Source organism: Mixophyes fleayi, chromosome 2 (genome assembly GCF_038048845.1).
Source record: "Mixophyes fleayi isolate aMixFle1 chromosome 2, aMixFle1.hap1, whole genome shotgun sequence".
Taxonomy (NCBI): Eukaryota; Metazoa; Chordata; class Amphibia; order Anura; family Limnodynastidae; genus Mixophyes; species Mixophyes fleayi.
The window spans coordinates 177,356,933-177,382,380 of NC_134403.1; the positions used below are offsets into that span (position 1 = coordinate 177,356,933).

The 25,448-nt window shown below is 40.2% G+C and overlaps 1 protein-coding gene across 1 annotated transcript; it reads left to right on the top strand.

The window, feature by feature from the left end:
* VKORC1L1 (vitamin K epoxide reductase complex subunit 1 like 1) lies at nt 1-25,448 on the top strand. Its single transcript, XM_075195021.1, has 3 exons — nt 1-287; nt 11,645-11,754; nt 16,782-25,448. The coding sequence occupies exons 1-3, from the start codon at nt 97-99 to the stop codon at nt 17,006-17,008; spliced, it is 528 nt and encodes a 175-aa protein (XP_075051122.1). The 5' UTR covers nt 1-96; the 3' UTR covers nt 17,009-25,448.

Consider the following 25,448-nt stretch of genomic DNA (forward strand, 5'->3'; position numbering starts at 1 on the left):
TCGGTCCACTAGCCGGTGGAAACGTCACTGCTGCAGCTGGAGCGCGCGTTGCGTGTGTCTCGCTCCCGCGCGAGATTAGAGCTGGCCGGGGTAAAGATGGCGGCGCCCGTGCTGAGAGTGTCCGTGCCGCGGTGGGAGAGCGGGGCCCGGTACGCGGTTTGCGTCTTGGGCATCGTTTTGTCTCTCTACGCCTTCCACGTAGAGAGAGAGAAGGAGAAGGACCCCGGTTACCAGGCCATGTGCGACCTCATCCAGTGGATGCGCTGCTCCACAGTCCTGTCTTCCAGGTACCGGTCCGGGAGGCACCATACACCGGGTAGACACGTAGAGGGGCAGAGCAGCCCGTGGAGGGGACTATGTGTTACTGGACACAAAGGGGGTTAGATGTGTGTTTCATTCATTACTCCTGTCACACTGGGGTATGAGTCAGTGGGGGGAAGCACTACATCTGGTTGGCACATAGATAGCTGGCACTGAGGCTGGCACTGGAGGGTGTGACGGGATCTAGTCCTGTAGGCGTTGTATGTAATGTCATTATGTCCGGTGTTATACTTCCTATGTTTATAGAGACTTTCGTTGAATGGGGGCAGTTTGGAGACAGAGAGGTGCTTCTTGTACACTTTGTGGGTTTGGGGCTGGACATGTCTCATTAGGGGTATAAATATAGATATCACTGTCAATCACAATGAAGTGCGTGCCTTAGCTGCCAAGTGTCAGAAGTGCTGAGTGGGTTTGCTATCAGGGCCACGTAGCCAGTCTTTCTATTGTATATTTTACGACAGCTAAGTGTCCCTCTGTGTAATATTAAGCTTGTCATCTGATAAGTGTTGTGACCTCTGCCCCCGGGCAGGTGGTGATTGTATTAATAATGTTGCAAAGGTCTTATTAGGGATGTGGAATTTCCTGTTGGGTTCACCAGTGTACCCACCCGAATGGGCACGTTGTATGACAGCTCCCAGACCTATGCTGTAATCTACATTCCAGAGTGTTTAGTGTCATCCGATCCAATAGATGTGCTGAAAAGGAGGAACACACGTTGTCTTGGCTTAGTGCCACGTAGAGCCGCACCCCCTTAGACAGGTTATTTGGAGATGTCCGCATTTATTTCTAGGGAAGCCACATATTGTGTGTACACTGGACTTTCCCCTAATACCTTCAAAGCAGGAAGTAATCTTAGTGCATTGACTTGATTTGCAACTCTGCTTTAGAAATAAATCAATATAAAACAGTTGATACAACTGTCACTATACACAGTTCTAGTTTATAATATCGATAGTTAATAATTACTGAGCTTGTTAAGGCTTTCTTGTGAACTTCAAGAGAAAAAGGTTTAGAAAATTCATGTTTAGCGTGTACAATTATGCATGACGACTTACATGATTTTAATTTACTAATTATTCTTTAGTGTTTCATTTAGAGATGCTCATGTTTATTCTTTGACACCTAACATCTGCCACCAAGGGGAATTTCCTAATTTTGATATGTAATTTTTTTGCATCTAGGCTCCATTGTGCCTTAATAATTAGATCAGTTTTCAGGTTTTTGCATGTGTTATACAATGAATAAACTTTTATTTTTGTTTTTAAAGTTGACAGTCCAAAATAGTGTCAAAGGTTTGTCATGTGAGAACTTGGTAATCAACTTTCCACTTGACATAGGCATTAGCATTCCTTTCACTATGCTGTTAATAGAGACCAGCAGCAACAAAGCTAAGGTAGAAGTCCGTCACCTGTATCTATGTACTCTGTGGTGCTAGTGTTTTGTGTGAGTTCAATCATGCCACACATTTTGAGGGATCTTTATAAGAGGAGAAATCTCGATACCTCAAACTATCTTCAGAATTTTCATTTTTTTGTTAAATATTTAGCTATTTTTTGCACCACTTCCACCTCTAGTACTATTAAGTAAAATGTGTGCATGGTTTTATTAACACCAGAATAAACAGTTACTTGTAGAGTACACGTTAAGTGGATAGTGCTGTTCTTACCACTGCATTCTAAAATGTTAACTGTTTAAAATTTTGAAATGGGCATAGCCTACCCCTCTTGCATTGAGACACACAGTGTGCAATATATTTGACTGCTTGGAAAACGTGGTAAGCGCATGATAGTTTTAATGCATTTATACTTTCCAGGGCTTGTGTGTGAACAAGCCATTAAAGAATAGGGAGTGTTTGTCTTTTTTTTTTTCCTTTTGTTAAGCTTTATTCATGTAGAAATTACTATAGATAACTGTTCTGTGAAATATTTTCATTACATTATGCCAGTGAAATAAGAGAAGACTAATGTAAAATTGTATAGTGGCTTCATTTAACAAGTCTATATAGAATAACTTGCCCCTCCTGCCATTGATGGAGATCAGCATTGCTGTGCTCTGTCAGCAAAATTGAGATTGTAGAAATGATGCAAGTCAATGTAAAATAACATTTTATCACTAACTTACATAAATGGATACCCCTCTTAACTGGAGTGAGTATTCATTGTTTCTAAATTAATGTCACGTAGCAGCATTATTAATTTTACTAAGAAAACATTGTTTGAAGCACTCCTAATGGTGAATAAAACAAGGCATGTTTTAAGTTTGGATTCCTGTACAATAAGATAATTTGCTCCCACTAACCACTGTCTGACCAGACCTTGTTCCTCCTGGTAGCCAGGGAAAAGAGTTAAGCCTCAGCTAGGCAGCTATGAATAGGGACCGGTGCTGTGAATGTCTGTTAGTTTAATGTTGCCTTGAGTACAAATAGGTAAGCTTGTCTTGATTACTTCCCATTGCAACCAGGTGAAACATTAGAAAGTTACAGTAGTAAGTCGTTATTACATATGCCCTATCAAGACACTAGCTGACCAGGCAGTCATTTCAAACTTTTGACCTGGTTGCAATGGGAAGCAATCAAGACAAGCACCTATCTTTACTCAAGGCAACATTAAACTAACAGACATTCCCAGCACTGGAAGTTTCTCAGATGAATTTGTTTGGGACCATTTTAAAGTGTAAAATAAGTGAGCTATTTTCTGAGTATTGTGGCTGTAGCTGCTCCCGTTTCTCACTTCATCTTTCCAAACTCTTGCTTTGAACTGAATGTACTCCTTTCTTAGATAAACTATCTGTTAGCAAGACAATAGAGTTGTGCTGACCACAGCCAAGACTGCAATTGCTTTTGTTTTGTAGCTTTAGAAACTGCTAAAAAAGATCCTACTACGTTTCAGACACTAAAATATAGAAAAATACTTTTGAGGAAGATTTTTGCTTCTAAATACTATTTATGAACACTTCACTCTGCAATGGACTTATGCTGGGGCAGGGGGGGGGCATCAGTCCTCGGGCTGGGACACTGGGCCACCTTCATTTTTCCCTTTAAAATAGGCTGAGTCTAGTCTTGTTCCCTAGGCTAAAATTTGCCAGCCCTCCCCTGGACTTATGGACATGAGCATAACACAATTTCTTTACTTTTTAAATGCTCCTGTTCCAGTGCTTCCCAAACCCCTCCAAAATAATTCCCGTTTTATAAGTAGTTGGGTCAAAATAACGTTATAAGTATTTAGGTCAGGACAGAAATACTTATGAAGTTGTTTGCAAAAATATTATACATAAATCCAAGGGAAAAAAATGTTTTAGTATTTTTTTCAATGATATTTCTATCAAAGGACATTTTACAGCTATTGTTAAAAAGAATAAGATGTAACAAAATAAAACCATATGTACAAAAATGATCGCACTGTGCCCCTCTTCTTTGTTTTCGCCCTCCATTGGTGTTTCCTATCACTATTTCCCCTCCGTTCCTTTACTTAACTTGCTTTCTTCTATCTTCTTACTTCCAGCTCCTCTCTGCGCAGCTCCTCTCTGAATATGTTGGGCGTGATGACACTACGCCAACATTCAGGGAGGAGAATGCTGGGTCCCGGGTGCCGCCAGATTGGTATTTTTTTTTTTTTTTTTTTCTGTACTGGCCACGGTGCACACGCCTCCAGAAAACCACGGCGCACGCTTTGGAAACCTCTGTCCTATACCATAAATATTTAAATAAATGGACACCAAGAATTACATACATAACCAGCTAATTGGTGAATTGCAGTAGTCCACATATAGAAAATAAAAGCAGATACAGATTTTTCTACAACTTGCAGAACAAGAGAAATCTAAATATGCAGATGATCACTATTTCAAAGGGATGCAACACTTTTTGGACAATATCCTTCCTTTCAAACCCCATTTGTATGAATTCATGCTTACTGTGCGTTCAGCTCCTTGATTGAAATAACTTCTCCCCACATGTACACACCCATTTGTCATGACAATGGTTCAGACACAATGTCTGTGACACTTCTAAAAGTGGATTTGTCATTTAAAAAAGTGGTTTAGTTTAAAAACGGATGCTTTCTGTGATTCAGGGAAATTCAAAATGAATGTATTGCCTATGGTTACTCTCATACCTTTCCAGCTTACACCAGAGCCATATTTGTTTTAATAAATGTCAGCTAACCCCCAATTGTATCATAATACTTGCCCAGTACTAAGTGATAAGCATCTCAAAGTATTTGTTTCTCCTCTTATTTCATGTACTTCAGTTAATTTTATATACTAATCAGTCTTTAAGAAAAAGAAATCTGCACATCTAGTGCAAATATTCCTTACCAACTGGTACTCTTGGTAAGTTCTTGACTCACTACTTCTTCCTGCTAAATTTTTGACATATAGCTTCACTATTGGTTGCCTGTGACCAGAGCAGCTTACCTATTAAACAATAATTCTATAAGGAGACTTCCGACAAGCTGTTGTAATCCTATATCTGCACTGTATTACTTGAAAGAGTGAAGTGAGCTATGGGCATATTTAGTGTCCAAAAAGCACATTTTAGGCACTAGGCTGAGCAACAATGTACACTATGCATCAGGCTGTTCTATACTCTTCTTACTGGTGGGCTGATGACCTCCCACGTGCTCCTATGGCGGTAATTGGTGGATGTGATTTACTTCTGAGCGCATCAGTAGTACTTTGACTATCTGGTATTATGGGGGTGGTGTAGTGACATTTTTAATACCTAAAAAGTTCAATTCCCGACCATGGCCTTATCTGTGTGGAGTCTGTATGTTCTCCCTGTGTTTGCGTGGGTTTCCTCCAGGTGCTTTGGTTTCCTCCCACACTCCAAAAACATACTAGTAGGTTAATTGGCTGCTATCAAAATTGACCCTAGTCTCTCTGTCGCTGTGTGTGTATATTAGGGAATTTAGACTGTAAGCTCCAATGGGGCAGGGACTGATGTGAATGAGTTCTCTGTACAGCACTGCGGAATCAGTGGCGCTATATAAATGGTGATGATGAAGCAAGAGTTCTCAGATGCTGTATCATGCAAAGGCCTTGCCCCCTTATCTGGTCCAGGAATGCAGAATGGTACTCTGCTATACCCCTGGCAACCAAATTTTCCTCCTTTTATAGTTGGAGGAGTGACACTTTGATTCTCAACAACTGGTGGCTTTCTCTGGACCATATGACTGTCTGAGAGAAGAGCACTGTTTGTTTGAGATACTGTGATTGCTGCGTAAACTGGCTTTAGAATCTCCCGTAAGTTCGGCTGCTGAATCCTGGAGACGTCAAGTTCTGTTTTTCTTACACTACAATTTAAAAGCTTCCATTTATTATGTGTTTTCAGTTAACGCTGGTGTCCCAGAATATATACCTCCTGCAAGAGATTGGTCACATTTTTTTCTGATCTTAAGTGTCACCTTGCCTATAAATGAAGATATTGAGTGTTTTGTGTACAATTGGATGCAATATTTGGTTTTGTGAGGAAATTCTGAAGCCTCTTTTATAGAAGCAGAAGACTTCTAGATTCAGATGAACTTTGAAAAAATATACTCGTACTTTAATCCTCACAACTTAATTATTTTTTTTTAATATCTGGAGGACACGTCTTATGTAAAAGGATGTTTGGTCATCCTAGTAGCATTTTGAAATGTATATTTAATTTGTTGGTATCTGCAAATCCGTGTTTCACTACTTGCACTGTGGAACTGTTTCCATATTCAAGATGCTGTTTGCACCTGTTTGCTGAGAGTGAAAGGGGAGATATATAAACACTGAGCTACAACTTGTGCAAATGTAGTAATTGATGCATGGAAGTAGTCTCTCCTGCAGATCTTGCCTTCTCACAATATATCACATTCATAGCAAATAAATGATTAATTGCATAAGTTATAATATGAAGCTAAAATATTTATAATGGCTTATATGCATTGTAAGAAAATTAATTTCTTGGCTTTCAATAAAACAGAAACCTTTTTTCAACTCCCATTATGTTGCTTGGTACACTTGGGTCTTAGGGCTAAATTTACTAAGCTGCGGGTTTGAAAAAGTGGGGATGTTGCCTATAGCAACCAATCAGATTCTAGCTTTCATTTATTTAGTACCTTCTACAAAATGATAGCTAGAATCTGATTGGTTGCTATAGGCAACATCCCCACTTTTTCAAACCCGCAGTTTAGTAAATCTAGCCCTTAATCTCACAGACCCAGGAGGATGTAGGTGTCGGCTCCAGAGCTTTTAGACTTTTGTCTCTCAGGGACTTTTGAACAGCAGGGCAATTAGTGTCTTGTTTCCCTACTAGAACAAAATGACTGCCAAATCAAATACATGAAAAGGGCTTATACCCACTGGCGTCAACCCTAGTACAACGCAAGTTATAATACCCTAGTACAACGCAAGTAAATGGGTCTGTGGTGTCATGCACATTTGGGAGCACTGCAGTAGTTTCATTTGCTGCAGACGTCCGTTGCTTTTGACATGCAGTTACACTGGTATTTGAACTCATTTTTTTTGTAATGCAAAACAAACTTCAATGTATATGAGGCTTAAGAGGGTGAATGAACCTTGCTTGTGCTTTTCAGAGTATAAATCAATATTGTATAGTCGCACCCCTTGAATATTGCAGGCCATAACATTTGTAAAATGAGGGATAGACCTCTGGTTATCCATTATGCAGTCAACTATAATGTGTGTATGTTTGGATTAGATATTTACATGATGTTTCTTTTTAATATAAGAAATTGTGTGAAATCAGTAAATTAGCATTCATTGCTGGATGTTTGTTTCCTGGTCATTCTAATCTCTCCACTAGTTCAAAGTCCTCTATATAAAAGGTGTGTTCTTATGTCCAATGTATACGTGAACATTGCAGCTAGTTTATCAACTGTACACACTTTCCTTCCCATGAGCTCAGCTGAGTCATATTCACATGGATGAGACTTTTGGCTTCAGTGTTGTCTAAGTTTAGCTTGTGCCTTTGGTCTTCGTTTGTTTTCTGACTAGAATTGCATGCATGGTGTTTCTAGAGTTCTTGTGTAGTTTTTCTGCATTGTGACATTTTATCATTTTCTTGCTGTAATGTGCAGAGATCAACTGAATAGCTTCCTTTTTTGTGATGAAGTAATACCTTGAAAGCTTTGGGTTGAGGACATGAAACTAAAATTTGCTGGGTTATAACATTTCCACTTCTAAGCTGCAAGCTGAATGGGTGGCAATGCTCCTCCATTGAATTTCCCTTCATCGTTAATGGAAAGCTCATGGGGAAGGAACACACCCTCCTAGCCTGTTTAGTCTTTTTCAAATGGCTAAATGTATCATCATATCTTCTAAAAAGGAAAAGTTGAGATGTTGCCCATAGCAACTAATCAGAGTGTAGCTATCATTTTATATAGTACATTCTAGAAAATGCTAGTATCTGGGCTGTGTGCAACATCTCCACTTTTTCTTTTTAGAAGATTTCAAACATTTTACCTATAACTGTTGATTATAGACAGGAGTACAGCCATTTGGGACGCTGGTGGATCTAGTGAACGGTGCATACAGCTTACAACTGTTACTTTTGGGTGAAGTTATCCTTTAAGGGCATTCACTATTTAACATAATAAGATAAATAGATTTTAAGCTTAGATTACTCATGCTGCTCCTACAGAGATTTGTTCATTTGACACTACACCAATGTTTTTGTTTTTATTTTTATTTTTTCTAAACTTAAAAACTGCTTTTTAAAAGCATATGTTGTAGCTGTGATGTTTTCATAGTCCCTATGGAGTGTTCAACTGAAAGTTTGACATTACTGTTTTATGCTTGATACAGGGAATGTATATGCTAGCCATAATTTAATTTCTCTGTGCAGGTTATTCAGCATCTGTGGGGCTTATGGCTGCATCCCTTTTGTCACATTTCATGCTTACAATAATAACCATAAAATTAGGCTACACTGCTAAGACACTATATTGTGAGAAGATTATTAAACATGAGTAAGATTGACAGAAGAACTTTGGGATGAGATAATGGAATGAAAACAAATGCCATTGGTGTTATTGGGAGTGCTAGGCTCTGCCAACATTTTGGTTAATCCACTTGCTTAGCCTGTGCTCTCAGGGAGCATGGTCTTGTGTGCAGATTTTGACAGATGTTAAATGTTGATAATCAACTGACTGACTGAATTTTCAGGCATTTATGATACGTATCTGATCAACATTGCTGGTCATTATAGGCCCATGCACCTAAGTGATTTTGAGCCAAAATGGCTTTTGAAATTTGTGTGAAGTTTTAATACAACTGTGAAGCTGAAAATACTGCAATAATATTACCCCATTAGTCTTATTTTGCTTCATTACAAGGAGTAAATAGTTATTCGAAAACACTAGTTTTATTACTTTGTTGGAGTGTTTAGCAGGTAGTAAATGATCCTATCTCCAAAACCTCTTCCAGTCATGTTCACTTATACTTATCTGATTTGAGCATATATGCATCTGCTCTCTGAGGCTGGGTTCTGTTTCTACTGTAGCCCTCCAGAACTAAGCAGAGCCTTTATGTCTCAGTCTGAGAGTTATTCTCAGTACAGGGTTCTAAATATTGTAAAATACTAGCATGGGTTTTGATTGTAGATACCTCCTATTTGGTTTATTGCACAGTGTGAAGGCTATTTAAAGGACACATCCACCTTCTGTGAGCTACAAGCTTAATATGTTGTATTAATCATGTACCTCTCCTGCAGAGTTGTCCACCTTCAGTGGGCTGGGTGTGTAGTGTGTCTTTAAAAATAAAAAATGCTGCATATTGTGTAATGTTTGGTGTGCTTGAACAGTGCTTCTACAGCTTTTTAGTTAATCACAATGGTACGCACAGTTCATGCTGTTGAATACTGACCATTCTGTTTCTGCTGTCTCTGTACAATTCAGTGTTTCAGATTTCACTTAAGTTAATTGAAACGATTGAGTCTTGGGGGCGGAATCTTTAATGTCCTTTTCTCCACGGTGAACATCCTTACTATACACTGAAAGGGACAGTTTTGGTCTCGCTATTTAGGCAGGGGTTTCATGTTTCAACAGCCCTGGATTGTGGAGTCCCAGATACATCTACGCAGTGATGAGAACAAGCAGACATGCCCTCTGCAGGAGCATCGCTGTGTCATTTTCTTTTTGCTGTCCGGGCTGAAATTACTTGTGCACTTTTTGTTAGAATGTTTGAGCACAACTAGTGTTCTTACCCCAAGATAAGTTTTTGGTGGACTCTTTTATACAGCAGTATAATGCAAGATCAGATGACAGACTTGAACGCTTTATCCATTTAAACTTCACTGCAGTGCTAGGAAACTGGGGGGTGGGATTTCCTTCAGGAACTGTAACGGGGGTAAAGCTGGCCATATTTAGGAACAATGTTCAGTTTAGCTACACGTGTGAGGGGACCAATTTGGTGCACCACATATCTAATGCTTGGCCACCAGCTGACCACACCCAGGCCAGGTGGTCATTGTCCACCTGCATTAACCTACTAGCCTGATCATTTTATAGGGTCTTCATTGGGCATTGAGGCCAAGTGCCTGATATTTCACTGTACGCAGCCAGCATAAAGGACATTGCCTTCTCCACTATCAAACATTTGTGCGGATGAAAAAGTGGAGAAATTGTCAACTAATCTAAAAGTTTTGAAGACTCTGGCTCTATATTTTTTTTTTATTTTTTAGCCCTTTTCTATGCAGGCCTTATTTCAAACAAAATCAGTCTTGACTTGTCTTCAGTGAATATTTCGGTTACTATTGTTCCATTCTGTTTCTGACTTGGTTTTTGCCACTGGAGTGGTGGTGTAATTAAAAATAATTTTGCTTCTGACTCTCACTAGTCTGACTGCATTTCAGAGTGATCAATAGTCCTTGTGCTCATCCAATTATTGGGACAAAGACTAATAAAAATCGAACGATCAAATGAAAAATTCTTATCAAAGAGAATAGAATCATAAAAAAAGACTTACTAAAGGATAGCTCACAATCCCACCTCATTGTTATATTTGATAATATGCAGCATCACAGTTATGAATAAAAACAGAGCAAGTATATAAGGTTGAAGAAAGGAGGTGCAGATGTGAGACAGAGAATAGATAGGGCGCTGCTCATGACCAGAGGCCTTAATTGCAGGATGTATGGGACCAAAAAGACAATCATGATCTGATGCTGTCGGTTGGGATGGATTGTACATTCAACGTTGCATTGACTGTTTTGCACTGTGTAATGATGCCTAGTTGATCCCAGACCTTTAATAGCTATGGATAGCCGCATCTTTCAGATTTGGCCACGTGTGTGACTAAATCCGATATAAGGTTGAGTGGCGGGATCAGCAGGTATATGGCTGCTTTTATATATCATTTAGCTAGGTGTGATGTCATAGTTATGACTTTTTAGATGAGTCAGTATGAAACCAGTTGATTGTACGGTCACTATTCCTAGCTAAGATCATGCTGCAGGTTTCTCTTTGTTCCGGCACATCTTGTTAAAACAGACTTGGGCACTGCATTGACATCTCTCCAAAGAAATCAGTGAACGCCTCTGGGAGTTTGTCTCTCTTCCATACACACGTAAAAAAAAACAAAAAACTATAATAAAAAAAAATATAATCATAGAGAATTAGCAAATTATCTAATGCCCATGTGAACAAACCCTTTTGATTGGGATTATCAATCTGTTATAATGTCTCTAAGTTTTGTACCATTATTTTCTTGTAATGAACCTGACTATATTTGAGTGATATTTTTGTATTGTTTTTCATTTATTGTTGCTAGACTATTGCCCCTGCAGCCAATAATAACTTGTGCTGGCTATCCAGTGCACTCGTTTTGAATTGTCTGACATTACTTCCAAGTCTTTGTAGTTTTACTGTTGCTGCTCCATAATATTTTTCCAAAGTGTATAACTTTTACTTTGTTCAATTTGTTCTGCTGCTTCCAGTTGTCAGTCCTTTAAGTTAAACTAAATCATCTTATTTACATCTTTGTATTGTCAACTTTCTGAAACTTTTTGGGCAAAACTAGCAAATTTAAACATGATGTGGTAGGGCAATGAATCATGTGGCTTGTCACCTTCTTTGTTACTATAGCAGATTGCTTAAACTATGCCATAAATTAACAAAGTCACTTACGGTCCCTTTTCTCTTAACCTGTTCACTCAGATGCCTGGATCAGTTTTTTTCAGTGCAGTGCATTTTGTGTTTGAATATAAAATAAAATGTGTGTATGTAATAAATATAACTTGTGTGTATGTAACAAAAATTAAAATCTATATTTAATTAAGCACACTTAAAAGAATATGGGGACCGCTCAACTTATGCTTTTGTTTTCTGTTCTGCAGATGGGGTCGTGGATTTGGTCTTTTGGGTTCCATCTTTGGAACTGATAGTGTAATGAATCAACCAAACAGTGTCTTTGGACTTATTTTTTATTTACTACAGATGCTGCTGGGTGAGTACAGTTAAATGTAGCTTAGTCATTTTTACAGTATGAGTGGTGTTGGCATAATCTGACATAGGGTAATGGTAAAACTTAAAAGGAAATATAAACACTATTGTGGGGGAAAATGATCATAGTATTGTAATGGGCTAAAGAAATGCTGAACAATGATTTATTAATGTCATTTTCCATTATGAATAACGTGTGAACTGCTGTTAGGTTTAGGTTATGTTAGGTTCATGAAGACAAGTGGGTTGAACATAAACTGGTAAACTTAAAATGAGTGGAACGTTTGTCTACTGAAATGCAAATTAGTTTATAAAGTCGTATTTTGCTTAGTTGATCTCTGCTTATATGTATTTACACTTGCTGGTGTCCTGAGCTTAACAACTGTGTAATGTATTTTTAACCTAGATAACTCTTTCTCCAGTCATTATGCACTAGATTTATGAAAGGGTTTCAAACCTTTATGCTGACAGAAGGGGGAAATCATCCTGGAATTCTAACAAATTGCAGCAAAATATAACTTCTACTTCCCTTTCACCAGTAGAGCTGGAGAGAGCCTCACCCATCAGAAGGGTAAGAGAACATTAGGCCTTCAGCTAATTGGAATCCTGCATTTGTCCGTAAAACACTCTTCTGACGTAACACCCCCAATTCTTTGTCTTGGGCAGAAAGGGATTAGACCGCTTGCTGGTTTTTTGTTGGGTCTTTTTGTTTTGTTTTTTCCCCCTGCTCCCAAGTTTTTCTTTCTTATAGATATCTCCAATGTTTGCTGGCCTAAGGTGCAAACTGATTGCAATACTTGGATAGAGAAAATAATTTGTCCCGTGTTTTGTTAGGGTTTCTCAAATGAAGCATGCCTTGGGATAGAATCATGTTTTCAGTTTACAAAAACATACTGAAGTGGAAAGGTGGCGCTAATAAGTAATATAATAAGCCCATTTTTGTATGTTTAGCTTTGGGATTTTATTGGATGAGTTCCTTGTTGTAAAAGGCTGCGAATAAGGGTTTGTGCCGGACATCCGAATAGTTTTTCTATATAGGGGTATCATGTTTTCGGTTGCTTACCAGTGGACACACAACATGCAGCCTCCTATTGGCACTCCGTGGGACCCAATAATCAATTAAGCAAATATACTGTATATGAATAATAATAATAATGAAATCAATATAAATAATTTCTACTGGATCACCAAACTCCAATAGTGGGCTAACCACCTCTCACTGCTATACAAGGGAAAAGTAACCTCCCTATACAGCAAACATCTGTGCTGGTGATTTAATTTCAGTTCAGGTTTAGACAACTCTCAGCACTGTACTATTTTCTTTATTGCTTACCAGTGAACAGTTTTTTTTTTATTTCCTGATCTATTTTGAAGTGAGCAATGCTTCCTCTTTGTATCTGATATATAAAATGTAGTTGCAATTTGTATTTGTCTTGTCATTCCCTATTAGTACAACATTCCCATGGTGCTATTTAGTACAGTTCTATTGTACCCTTCCATTGTTTACCTGCTCTTCCCCAGAATACACATTTTAACTCCACAGCTGTCATAGTCCTGTTCTGACAGGTCTCACAATACAATAGCGTTGGGGCATGTTCTAATTATAAAGGATATGTGACATAATTAGGGGTGGGATTATGACATCATTGGTGTGTGTGGTCAGATCCAGAAAGTTACAAAAGTAGTTGACAGACACAGCTCATAAGTTTGCTCATAGCCTGCACAGAGGATTAACATAACATTATCCATTGTATATATTTCCCCTGCAGTAAATACAAATTAAGCACATATTTTAGGTTGGTGTCCATTTTAAGTTCTTCAGTTTGCACAGAATTGGGCCATTTCTTATGACATCTGTATACTGGTTTCCTTCTGTTCAACTTGTGGTGTGCACTTTGTGACCGAATAGTAAGTTTATTAGACATCTTATGTCTATTCAGTGTAGTTTTCACCCAGGTGGTTTTTGTATGTATTTTTTAGCATGGGCATTCCTTTTATTGGTCATGTTGGGTACATGTGAACAGCTGGAGTATAAATTCATTACTCTGTAATAATCTAAGATTTGCTTGAAAGGGATACTCCTGAAATGTCTTTGCATTAGTTTTTTTTTTTAAAATGTACAATACTTTGTTTCCTGGGTCTGATTCTGACCTTGTTTGTTTGGATGTGCTCCAGTTATGTCAGTCCTAAATTGTGGTGACAGGTGAATTAGGTCTAGTGTGTGTTGCAGGAATTGTAAACTCCACTTGGGTAGCAACTGATGTGAATGTATTTCTCTGGTCGCAAAGCACTGCGTATGGCAGCGGTTCCCAAAGTGTGCGCCGCGGCTCCCTGGGGTGCCGCGATCGCCCTCCAAAAAAATAAATAAAAGGAAAAGAAACCCCCCCCCCCCCCCCCCCCCCCCCCCCCCCCCACCAAAAAAAAAAAAACAACTTACCCATCCAGCACCACCGGATCCTCCTCACTGTTCTCACTGGCTGCTGGGCGTGACCTTATCACGTCCGACAGCGTCAGGGGGGACAGAGACAGGCGCTGAAGGAGGGGGACAGAGACAGGCGCTGAAGGAGGGGACAGAGAGACAGGCGCTGAAGGAGGGGGACAGAGAGACAGGCGCTGAAGGAGGGGGACAGAGAGACAGGCGCTGAAGGAGGGGACAGAGAGACAGGCGCTGGAGGAGGGGGACAGAGAGACAGGCGCTGGAGGAGGGGGACAGAGAGACAGGCGCTGGAGGAGGGGGACAGAGAGACAGGCGCTGGAGGAGGGGGACAGAGAGACAGGCGCTGGAGGAGGGGGACAGAGAGACAGGCGCTGGAGGAGGGGGACAGAGAGACAGGCGCTGGAGGAGGGGACAGAGAGACAGGCGCTGGAGGAGGGGGAGAGAGAGACAGGCGCTGGAGGAGGGGGAGAGAGAGACAGGCGCTGGAGGAGGGGGACAGAGAGACAGGCGCTGGAGGAGGGGGGACAGAGAGACAGGCGCTGGAGGAGGGGGACAGAGAGACAGGCGCTGGAGGAGGGGGACAGAGAGACAGGCGCTGGAGGAGGGGGACAGAGACAGGCGCTGGAGGAGGGGACAGAGACAGGCGCTGGAGGAGGGGGACAGAGAGACAGGCGCTGGAGGAGGGGGACAGAGAGACAGGCGCTGGAGGAGGGGGACAGAGAGACAGGCGCTGGAGGAGGGGGACAGAGAGACAGGCGCTGGAGGGGGGACACAGAGACAGGCGCTGGAGGGGGGGACACAGAGACAGGCGCTGGAGGGGGGGGGACACAGAGAGACAGGCGCTGGAGGGGGGGGACACAGAGAGACAGGCGCTGGAGGGGGGGGACACAGAGAGACAGGCGCTGGAGGGGGGGACACAGAGAGACAGGCGCTGGAGGGGGGGGACAGAGAGACAGGCGCTGGAGGGGGGGGGGAGGGACAGAGACAGGCGCTGGAGGGGGGGGGGGAGGACAGAGAGACAGGCGCTGGAGGGGGGGGAGGACAGAGAGACAGGCGCTGGAGGGGGGGAGGACAGAGAGACAGGCGCTGGAGGGGGGGGGAGGACAGAGAGACAGGCGCTGGAGGGGGGGGGAGGACAGAGAGACAGGCGCTGGAGGGGGGGGGAGGACAGAGAGACAGGCGCTGGAGGGGGGGGGGAGGACAGAGAGACAGGCGCTGGAGGGGGGGGAGGACAGAGACAGGCGCTGGAGGGGGGGGAGGACAGAGAGACAGGCGCTGGAGGGGGGGGGGGGAGGACAGAGAGACAGGCGCTGGAGGGGGGGGGGGGGAAGAGAGACAGGCGCTGGAGGGGGGGGGGGGGAGGACAGAGAGACAGGCGCTGGAGGGGGGGGGGGGGAGGACAGAGAGACAGGCGCTGGAGGGGGGGGGGGAAGAGAGACAGGCGCTGGAGGGGGGGGGGAGGACAGAGAGACAGGCGCTGGAGGGGGGGGGAGGACAGAGAGACAGGCGCTGGAGGGGGGGGGGAGGACAGAGAGACAGGCGCTGGAGGGGGGGGAGGACAGAGACAGGCGCTGGAGGGGGGGGGGAGGACAGAGAGACAGGCGCTGGAGGGGGGGGGGAGGACAGAGAGACAGGCGCTGGAGGGGGGGGGGGGAGGACAGAGAGACAGGCGTGGAGGGGGGGGGGACAGAGACAGGCGCTGGAGGGGGGGGGACAGAAACATGCGCTGAAGGGGGGGTGGACAGAGAGACAGCAAAGAGGGTGACACAGGGTATGAAACAACGGAGAGGGGGACACAGGGTGTGAGACGGCGAAGGGGAACAATGTGATTGTGAAGGGATCTAAATACATCTTACAAAATTTTGACCAAACTACTTAAAAAACGGGACTACCCGGTAATTATTTTTGCTTAGGGGCACCTTGGAAAAATTATGGTGAGCCTAAGGGTGCCTCGAACTGAGAAAGTTTGGGAACCACTGGCGTATGGTGTTGGCACTATGTAAGTAAAGGATAATCTCTTCAATTAATATACTTGTTTAAAGGGTTGTAGACAGAAAACGCTGGATCCCACATTCACTAGGAAATTAATTTTCTAATCCCTTGAGGCCAGTACAATATGTTACTCCGTTTGTGCTGTTTAGAAACTGGGGCTTTTTTTTTAGGTGAGTGTGGTTCCCCTACGGCAGCTACAAGATTCAGATGAAGTTTCAATGTTTTTGTTAATCCCTTTGTGGCAATGTTCTCTCTCCAGCTTTACTGGCTTCAAGCGAATAGAAAAAAGGAATTCAGGGTAAGTATAGAAGTGATGGTCTTCCCCTCAATTCTCTGCAATGCAACCCTCATTCCATTATCCTCCCTACTGCCATCACTAGCCCTGCACTAGGACATTTTCCTGTATAAACTGTAATGCAACAGAGGAAGGGACAGTCACAATGTTTTCCTCATCATGACCTTTAATGGGGCCATAGTGTTGCTGGACTTAGTTCACATTGGTCAGAATCTTGCTAGCTCTAGTTAACGATGCGTTGGAGTGAGCTGCATTATCAAACAATTTGTCACTTTGGCCTACTAAACTTCTGTTTCTTCTCTTGCAGGTATGACAGTAAGTGCTGTAGCAGCACTAGTACTAATGACCACCTCTATAGTGTCAGTAGTAGGGTCGCTGTACCTGGTATACATCCTGTACTTTGTGCTGAAGGACTTCTGTCTTCTCTGCGTCACCACCTATTTGCTGAACTTCATTCTCCTTATCATCAACTACAAACGATTAGTTTACTTGAACGAGGCCTGGAAACGGCAGCTGCAGGATAAACAAGAATGAGAGGCCTCTTGAACTCTGACTCACATCTGAAGGACACTGCTTCCTTAAAGTTTATTTTGCAGTACACTTTTATTGGTTGGGGGACAGACCGATTCCAAGATAAAGAACAATCTTAACCAATTATCATTTTTTTTTTTTTATTACTTTTGACTGAAAGGGCCCTGGATATGTGTATAATTTGCAAAGTCGCCTCCCATTTGAAATGGATGGATGAAGGAGTGATTATAAATTACATGAGTGACAAGCTTTAACTGTACTACAATGGTGTTTAAAGTGGCACATTTTCTGTTCCTGGCAACATGTTTCCTCTCTTGTGCCTCCCTCTCTCTGTACGTGTTGTGTGTCAATCCTTCAATGCGGGTAATTTATTATTATTTTTTTTTTAATTTAAAGCTTTTATCATGTGGCTGATTGGATAGGCACTTGCTTATTTTGTGGCTACCATTGGTATTTCTGGTTGCCATGTATTTTGTGGCTGCCATTGGTAATTCAGGTGTTTTCAACAGTAGCTGTAGCCAAATACTGTCCACTTTACTTGCCACTGCACCTTAATTATTTTTGCCATGTGTTTGGGGACTTCACAATAAGGAAACTGTTTACTAACTAATATGTAGAGAAGGCAACTGAAATTGACATTGAAAGCAGCTTTTTTGCACTAATTTTAGAGTGGCGCATTCCTGAGTTTTAGCAGGTACATGAGCAGCTGGGCTGTAGAAAGTTATTTTAGAAGGTGATTGCAAATTTCTGGTCAGGTTCACTAATCATCAACCCCGATAGCTGGAGTGCAAGGGTTCATTCCAAATAATATACATTGAATGATGGGTTTTGTTAACCAGCACTATAATTGATCAAAAAATACATGATGGCGTCTTAACAAATATTTTCTGGTTATGCAGCACCCAATTATTAAACACAGGAACAGAAAATTCTTGTGGGCCACAGCTTGATGTGAACTTCCTATTTAACTAACAAGCTACTGGAATTTGAGCATCTCTTTGATCCATCATATAAACCTAACTTTTTATGAAACCCCCCTCAATAGTATTTCTCTCCACTCCGTATTAATGGTATTCCCAGAATCAAGCACGGTTTCCATACATTTATTCTGGGAATTGTCAGTGAAAACTGCATGTGTTTCTCGTTAAATAACCATACAATAAGGAAACTTGTGGGTCTATTTTCTATTTTTTTTTTTTAGTTCCATGTTTAAAGTGACCAAAAATACCAAATAAAAAAAACTTAAGGCTTGCTATGCTTTCTAAATAAGTATAACGTGCAACATCTGAGCAATTTAAATTAAAAAAACAATGAAAAAAAAAAATCTAGTGTATATTGCTTTAGGGTCTTAGGTGATAGGATCTATTGTGTGGTCATCAAAATTGCATGTCCGATGTTTGGTTAATTATGCTGCCAGTTCTTCCCAGAACGTGAGTGTTAAACAGTATCTAGAAAGTTTTTTCCCATTGGTTATAAAGGTGCATGTTACTATTACTATCCATCTGTTACCTGTGATGTAACTTCAGGTGGACAAGAACTACACCTTCTCTGATACTTTCATACTTGTGTTTAGTGAATACGAGACAATATTGTTAATAGAAGAATCCATCTTGGTACTTGTTAATTATATGGGTGCCATTTAGCTAACATTGGCAGATTTCAAATCTCCCACGGCCTGACATTGAGTTAAAAAGCATACTACTAAACCTGAGACTCCCCGTTTACCCCAATTCAGTCTGGATTACAGTAATGTATAATACAGAAATATTTGGCTATATTTTTAGCTTTAACATCCACGTTATAATTTAGAAAACTGATCTACAAGGGTGAAAATTGTTTCATTGCCCATTGCCTATTCATAATAAATGGTCAGTGCTGCAATTATCCAGACATGAAGGCAGCAACAACCTGCAATGAAGAATAAATGTCCTGTTTAGAGGAGATGTGTAGTATTTGGCTAATATAGGATGACCTTTTTGTTTAAACTCCCCTATTGGTTAGTAGAGAACAGAGTTGGGGTGTTGCATAGGATGAGAAATGTTTCAGACCACACGTTGAAGAACTGCTAATACATAAGATGTGTTTATAAAGATTATGCAGCACTACTGAGGTAACATCACTGGTTACTTGTTTTAAATGCTGTGGTGCTCTGTGGTAGGGGGAAGGCAGTGATTGAGAGGTGGAATTAGCTGAGCAGCACCTGCTTCATACTCCTGCTCAAATTGACCAAAATGCCAGGTGAACAGAGTTCATGTTTGAAGTGGCGCCCCTATACTTAACACGAACCTTAATCTTTCACTGCAGCAATTTACAGATTTCTTTGTGGAATAGCAGAAAGGGAGGAAGTGTGAGACTGGCTTGTTTTAAACAATTGTTATATTAAGACCACCTTACCAAAGTAATTGAAACTAGTATGTCATTGATCCAGTATATATCTTTTTTAATGTACTACTTGTGTGATCATACTTTGGGAATGGAAGAATCAGGCACTGGAATCTTTGTTTCGATGATGTGGAATATGTAAATGGACCTATCAAGCTGTGGTTGGTAACCTGTTTAAGAAACTTGAGATTGAGTTTGACACAACAGAGTAATGGTTACATCCTGGAAGGTTATAGCTCTAAGATATGGTTTAATGACCAGTGCTGTGAAGAGCCAATCTGCTTATTTTGGTGTCAAAATGAAGTCCATGTGACCTATTACAAATATTGAGTTCATAAGTATGAGAATTCTTACAAGGCTTTTCTCTTCATAGTTGGTTGTACACCTGAGGCTAGTTCCTGTTGAAAACCTCAAACTGTCACTTTATTTTCTATTTGCACCTGTTGTGTGTAGCGTTTGTTTTCACAAAATTCAGTGGCAAGGCCTCTCCATATTTTATACAAACATTTGAATGCTTGACTTTGGTTCTAAAGGATTCTGCTACATTGAAGCTTTGCACTTGTGCGAGCTGGTGGTGTAGAGCATATGCATAAAGGCAATGTGCATCATTGATCCCCTAAGACCATTTTCTTTGTGCACAAGTAGCTTAAATATGTCTGTATTTGCACAAATAGTGACCGACTTCTTATTGGCAAGTTATTTCTTTCCCCTTCATGAATTCTCTGGATCAGAACCCAGAGTAGCAGGGCAGTCCACTTAGAGAGAGTGAGGCTGTTGTTTCCACATTCAAACGGTGCTGTTTTTTGGGGGGTTTTTTGCAGTGGACTCCTGGTAAATTAATTGGCTAGCTGGAAATGGAACTGACCTTTTTTGTTTTGCTGATCCAGTTATCTCGCTTGTGTTTTTTTTATTTTTATTTATTATTATTTTTGTTCGTTATCTATACAGATAATTGTTAAATAGCCATGTATCTTCAGACTTGTGTATGAGGACTTTCCCTGATCCTCCAATCAAAGTCCCTGTCACAGACTTGACATTGTTAAATAGTGCAGTGAAAGATGAATGGTATTTAAGTCTTGCAATGTTTAAAGCTGTATCAGAAAATAGGTTAAAGTGCCTTCTTCTTTCTGCCTTTAAAAAGGCATAAATTACCATGGATTTCTAATGTAACACAGCCAATGCTTGTCCCTAGTACCATATTTACATTTACTTATTCTTCAAATGCATTTGTATTCTGTAGCAAATAGCACGGCTGGTGAAGTGTTCTGCAGCCAGACCATAACATTTGTGGTGAAAGGTAATGACTCGAGAGAGACTGTTGTACATATGGGGTAATTGGCCACATTTAATAATAATTCTATCTGGGCACAAATAAGCATTTGTTCAGTGGTTATGACTAATACACTGAATAAGCTTGGCTTAGAAGTGATTGACATGTCCAGTTATACTCTAACTGTAACTGGACATGTGCATCATCAATAGGTCCGTATACAAACTTATACATTTCAAGTTAGCTTATGTGCATACCTGTGTTTCTTTTTTAAAAAATTGGCACCTCACATGATAAAACACATTTTTGGCTACTGTATGGGTTTTTTCATGTCTCGCCTTATTTAAAAAAAACAAAAAAACAAAAAACCCAAAACCTGTGTCTAGCTGTTTGCTGCATTTTTAAAAGCTGCCTAAAAACAAAAGCTTAAAGAAAGATGGGTAAAAAACCACATGTACACATGCCCTTATCTGTAATTGAAATGTGCTATTTATTATTTCACACTATGTGTAGATTCAATTGGCTGCAATGTTCCTGAGAACATCGCAGCCACGCTTTAGTACAGTTTATACGGTAAAAAGTAACGCTTGCTTTTGCTCGCGCCTCCTACTGGGCACGAGCAAAAGGGAGCGGTACTTTCACTAAAAATTATCGCCACACAGTTTCTCGCGCCCATTCCGGGAAAATATGCGTGTTTTTTTTGTTTTGTTTTGTTTTTTAAGAATTGACTGCTTCTATATATTCTGTACTTATTTTCTTCCATCCCAGTGGTAACAGTGCACATGAAACAGTAATGTCATGACTTACAGGTAGTCTGTTCATATACAACCAGTCTAAAACCCATGTTGTGCATTGGATAACATGTCACCCTGTTTATATTGTTTCTTGCTCTTAGCAGAGTGGCATCATTTTCACATTGCAAATCCTAGTGCAGACAAGTAATTGTCATCCATTTAGATTATTTTATATTTTTTCCTTTCTTTAGTGCACTGAAGTATGTGGTTGTCATTTAAAAAATATCCGTTACAAAGACAGTGCAACGTGAGGCATATTTCACACACGCAGCACCATTTAAACTCCATGGGGGGGAGCCTGAAACATTCATTAGTTGCATTACACCAGAGATTCATTGCAGTTGTGTGTTTTGATTAACAGAATGTGTATTAACAAGACTGCAGCTGGGGTCTACTGACGTCAGCGCTGCATGTTGCCCACCTTTACTCTAAAGTGTTATAACAAATGTTGCATGTCCAAGAGGACCGCTTCAGTCTGTTTTTTAACTATACAAGGTACCAATATTGTGCGCTCTTGATCAGAGACCCGTGTCTTAAGACTTACTATTCTGTGGACATTTACTTGAAGGCTACTGTCTGGGTATTGCATAACCTGCGCTATCAAACATTCCATTGTATAGTTATTGTGTAAAAATAAAAAACTCTCGTGGGCCAAATACAGTATTTCATTGTTCAGGTGCTCCGCTCACCTGCCAAATTAGGAGGTTGCGTCTCTAGCACGAGTTAATATGCTTTTATCAGAAGATACAGCTAAGAATGTGTTTTGGTGAGGCCACCAAACAATATGCATAGTACCAATAAAGTTTTATTTATAACTATGGGGAAATTCCAGTCCAGTCACTCTCTATTTTTATAATGCAACAGGTGGTACAAAATCTTATGTTTCCTTAATTCTGCCAGGTAAATGTCTATTTCTCTGTACGGTAACCTACATATTTAAACACTATGAAATGTTGGATACTAAATGTTCATTGTGTTCATGTCTAAAATTGATAATAAAATTGACTACCATAAAACATTACTTTTTAATATTCAAAGATGAATGTATTTCTTGTACGATCATTACTTGCTTTTTGGGCCAGTAGTATGTTTAACCAGCCACAATGGTATTTCAAAGTACAGTTAAAGCTTGTTTACAAAACAAATTGCAAGCAGTAGATGCAAGCACGCTTGACTCATTGCACTGAATTGTGTCCTGTGCTTGTAATTTCTCTTGTTTGTTGGGTCCGGTTTGCCAATAATACAGAACCGACAAGTAAGCACTTTTGGTCCCATTTATTGCTGTTTCTGAAACATCCAGCCACATAAGTGGTAGTTGGGAATAACGAGAAAAAAGGCAAAACTAGAACTGAAGTATGAATAAATGGGTATTGATGAATCATTAAATTACATTTAGGCTTTTTTTTTTATATCTCCATTCATAAATTCCAAAAACTCAATTTCCTGTGATCGTTTCAATACTTTCACATTCACACACAGAATAAATTACCATATTACTGTATTAAGAACAGACAAACTTTTCAACCGAAAACTGCAAAAAGTATTGTAACCCACATGGCAACAAATACATTTATAATCTTTTATAGTATAGCTTAGAAAACCAGCAAAGCAACCAGAGTGACTCGTGCATTGTAGTACGAGTAATACATTAAGAATTATGCTAGACTGCTTGGTATTACCGGGTAAGATAAATGGGTAATTAACGAAGCAGATCTGTAAAGCATGCCTATAGATACATGACAATAATTGAACCTTCATCTTTTATAGCCTCAGCCAATTTAGCTATAATTATAGTGAATATTTGTGTAGTAATACACTATATTAATGTCGCCACTTTCACTTTAATCCCACCTGACAAACTGTAAATTTGACCCTGAGTAATTTATATTTTCAGAAATGAAACACTGGAATATCATTTTCTTTTATATATTTATATTATACTAGAAAATCACAATCTAAAAGGTCAACCCACTTGATTTGAAGACACTAGAGTATTTCCTGTTAATGTATTTTCCCATGATACATCTTAATAGTGGTACTGGAATGTCCTAAAGATTGCTTGTATGATAGTAAGTGGTGCCAGGAGAAATGGGCTCTGCTTAGGCGTTATAGACTTCTAAAGGGAACTGGTAACTTTGTGGTCAAGATAGAGTTTTGAAAAGCTCATTCTGCCTTGTTTATATGATGGTTCCAGGACATTGGTCGTAGTCTTAGACGGTCTTCTCCTTTCCAGAAAATGATTTGTTTACCTGTATGAGGATGGCAGAGTAAGTTAGAGATGGATTTTTAGCTTTTATGGGATATTGTGCTTTTAGATTTCTGCTGATTACTTAATTAAAAAAAATAATTGAACCCTAATTAGGAAAATGGAAATCCACTAGATTATACCACCCAAAATGGAAAATTGGGGTTTAAATATAATTAAAGGGCTGCCCCCAAATACTTTTTTTTCTTTTTTTCTTCAGGTCCAGCATTCACATAATGGGGATGGTCCCCTGATGTGTTGTGTCCACAGCAACACCTTGTGGCAGGCTGTTGTCTGGACAACACACTGCCTGAACAAAGAATATGTTGGCAGTAGTAAGTAAAGTCCAGCGATGTCTGGCACACTCCTCACTTTTGCCTACCTGGTTCCCCACTGCATACAGCATATTGATTGCGGACAGATAGTATAAGCTGTAATGTTTATTCTATACCTTTATGGCACTATGGTTGTCGTATATAATTTTTTTCAATTATCCTGACCTGCTCTTACTAAATCCTTCTCGCGTCCCTGTTTCAGAAATGAACATTTGACAGTAATGAAACGTTTTTAAGCTTATTTTAACAAACTGTGGCTCCAGCACATAACTCATGTTTGTAAAGGAAAGATACTTGACTTGTACATCAGTACAAATACTGACTAAAAGTAATTGGGTGCTTTTGAGTAGGTCAATATATTATGAATTTAGTGGTTTGTATCTATCTAATGCAATTCCCCCCCCCCCCCCAGAAGCTGTAGCAAATTAGTTAGGTTTTTTATTTTCAGAACCTTTTAACAAAGTTCTTCTGTTTTTAACATAAGTCATTATGTCTTGAGCGAGCCATGGTGAAGACTGGTATGTCAGTGTTACTATTTTCATTTCCCCCCTTTCTCCCAAATGTGGTGGAATGCCTTAAGATTCTCACTTGTCTGTCAAAGGAATTGACACACAGGATTGTGGTAATAACTATGGGCCACTTAATGTGTGTTTAGCATTGTGGGTATCCACACTTTAGTTGTAAGTACAATTAGCATTACCTTGAAAATATCCCACGACAAGCTAACAGACAAACCATTATAGGTTTTCTGCATTCTTGTGTTGACTTGTAGAAAGTACACCTTTTTTTCAGAATACTCATTAGCTGCTGGGTTACAAGAATAGTTATTCCAATGCCTCTTCTGTAGATGTCATTTGTATTTTTTCAATCATGACAATTCTATTAAGAAAGGGCACATTACAGGATCTTGAATTGTCATCTCAAAACTTTTTTTTTCTCTATTATAAAGTTCATTACGACCAAATATATTTTTGGCAGAAGCAGTGGCTGTATCTCCCAGTTGGTGCTAACTAAATTCCTTTACAGAAAAACTGACCTTTTTTTTTCTTTTTATGATGGAGCAATAGGCCACAGTGACGGTAAAGGGCGGTTATGACCTCGAACTGCTAAACCTGAAGTTTCTTTTACTGTAAAAAAAACTGTTATGAATGTGGCCAAATATTAGATGTTTGTGTATGGTAATGTTCCTTCAGAATGTATGAACCACTGCTTTTGACTGCAGAGTAAATACTTCAAGCAAAATTGCCTGTGAGTTGGCCTCAAAAGTGCCACAGCCAGCCCTATGTCAGACAAATGTCAGAGCTCTATTTTAATCTCTGTTGGAAAAGAGCATCATGTAAATATGTAAGATTGTTTTTGTTTTTTTTGTTGCATATCATTTTTGGTATAAAATAAATGTAGAAACACAGATGGCGAA

What these genes read in the sequence shown, in the direction of transcription:
- VKORC1L1 (XM_075195021.1), top strand. Translation starts at nt 97, where the DNA reads ATGGCGGCGCCCGTGCTGAGAGTGTCCGTGCCGCGGTGGGAGAGCGGG. An exon ending in TCCACAGTCCTGTCTTCCAG is followed by an intron (nt 288 to 11,644) that starts GTACCGGTCCGG and finishes TCTGTTCTGCAG; the next exon opens with ATGGGGTCGTGGATTTGGTC. An exon ending in TTTACTACAGATGCTGCTGG is followed by an intron (nt 11,755 to 16,781) that starts GTGAGTACAGTT and finishes CTTCTCTTGCAG; the next exon opens with GTATGACAGTAAGTGCTGTA.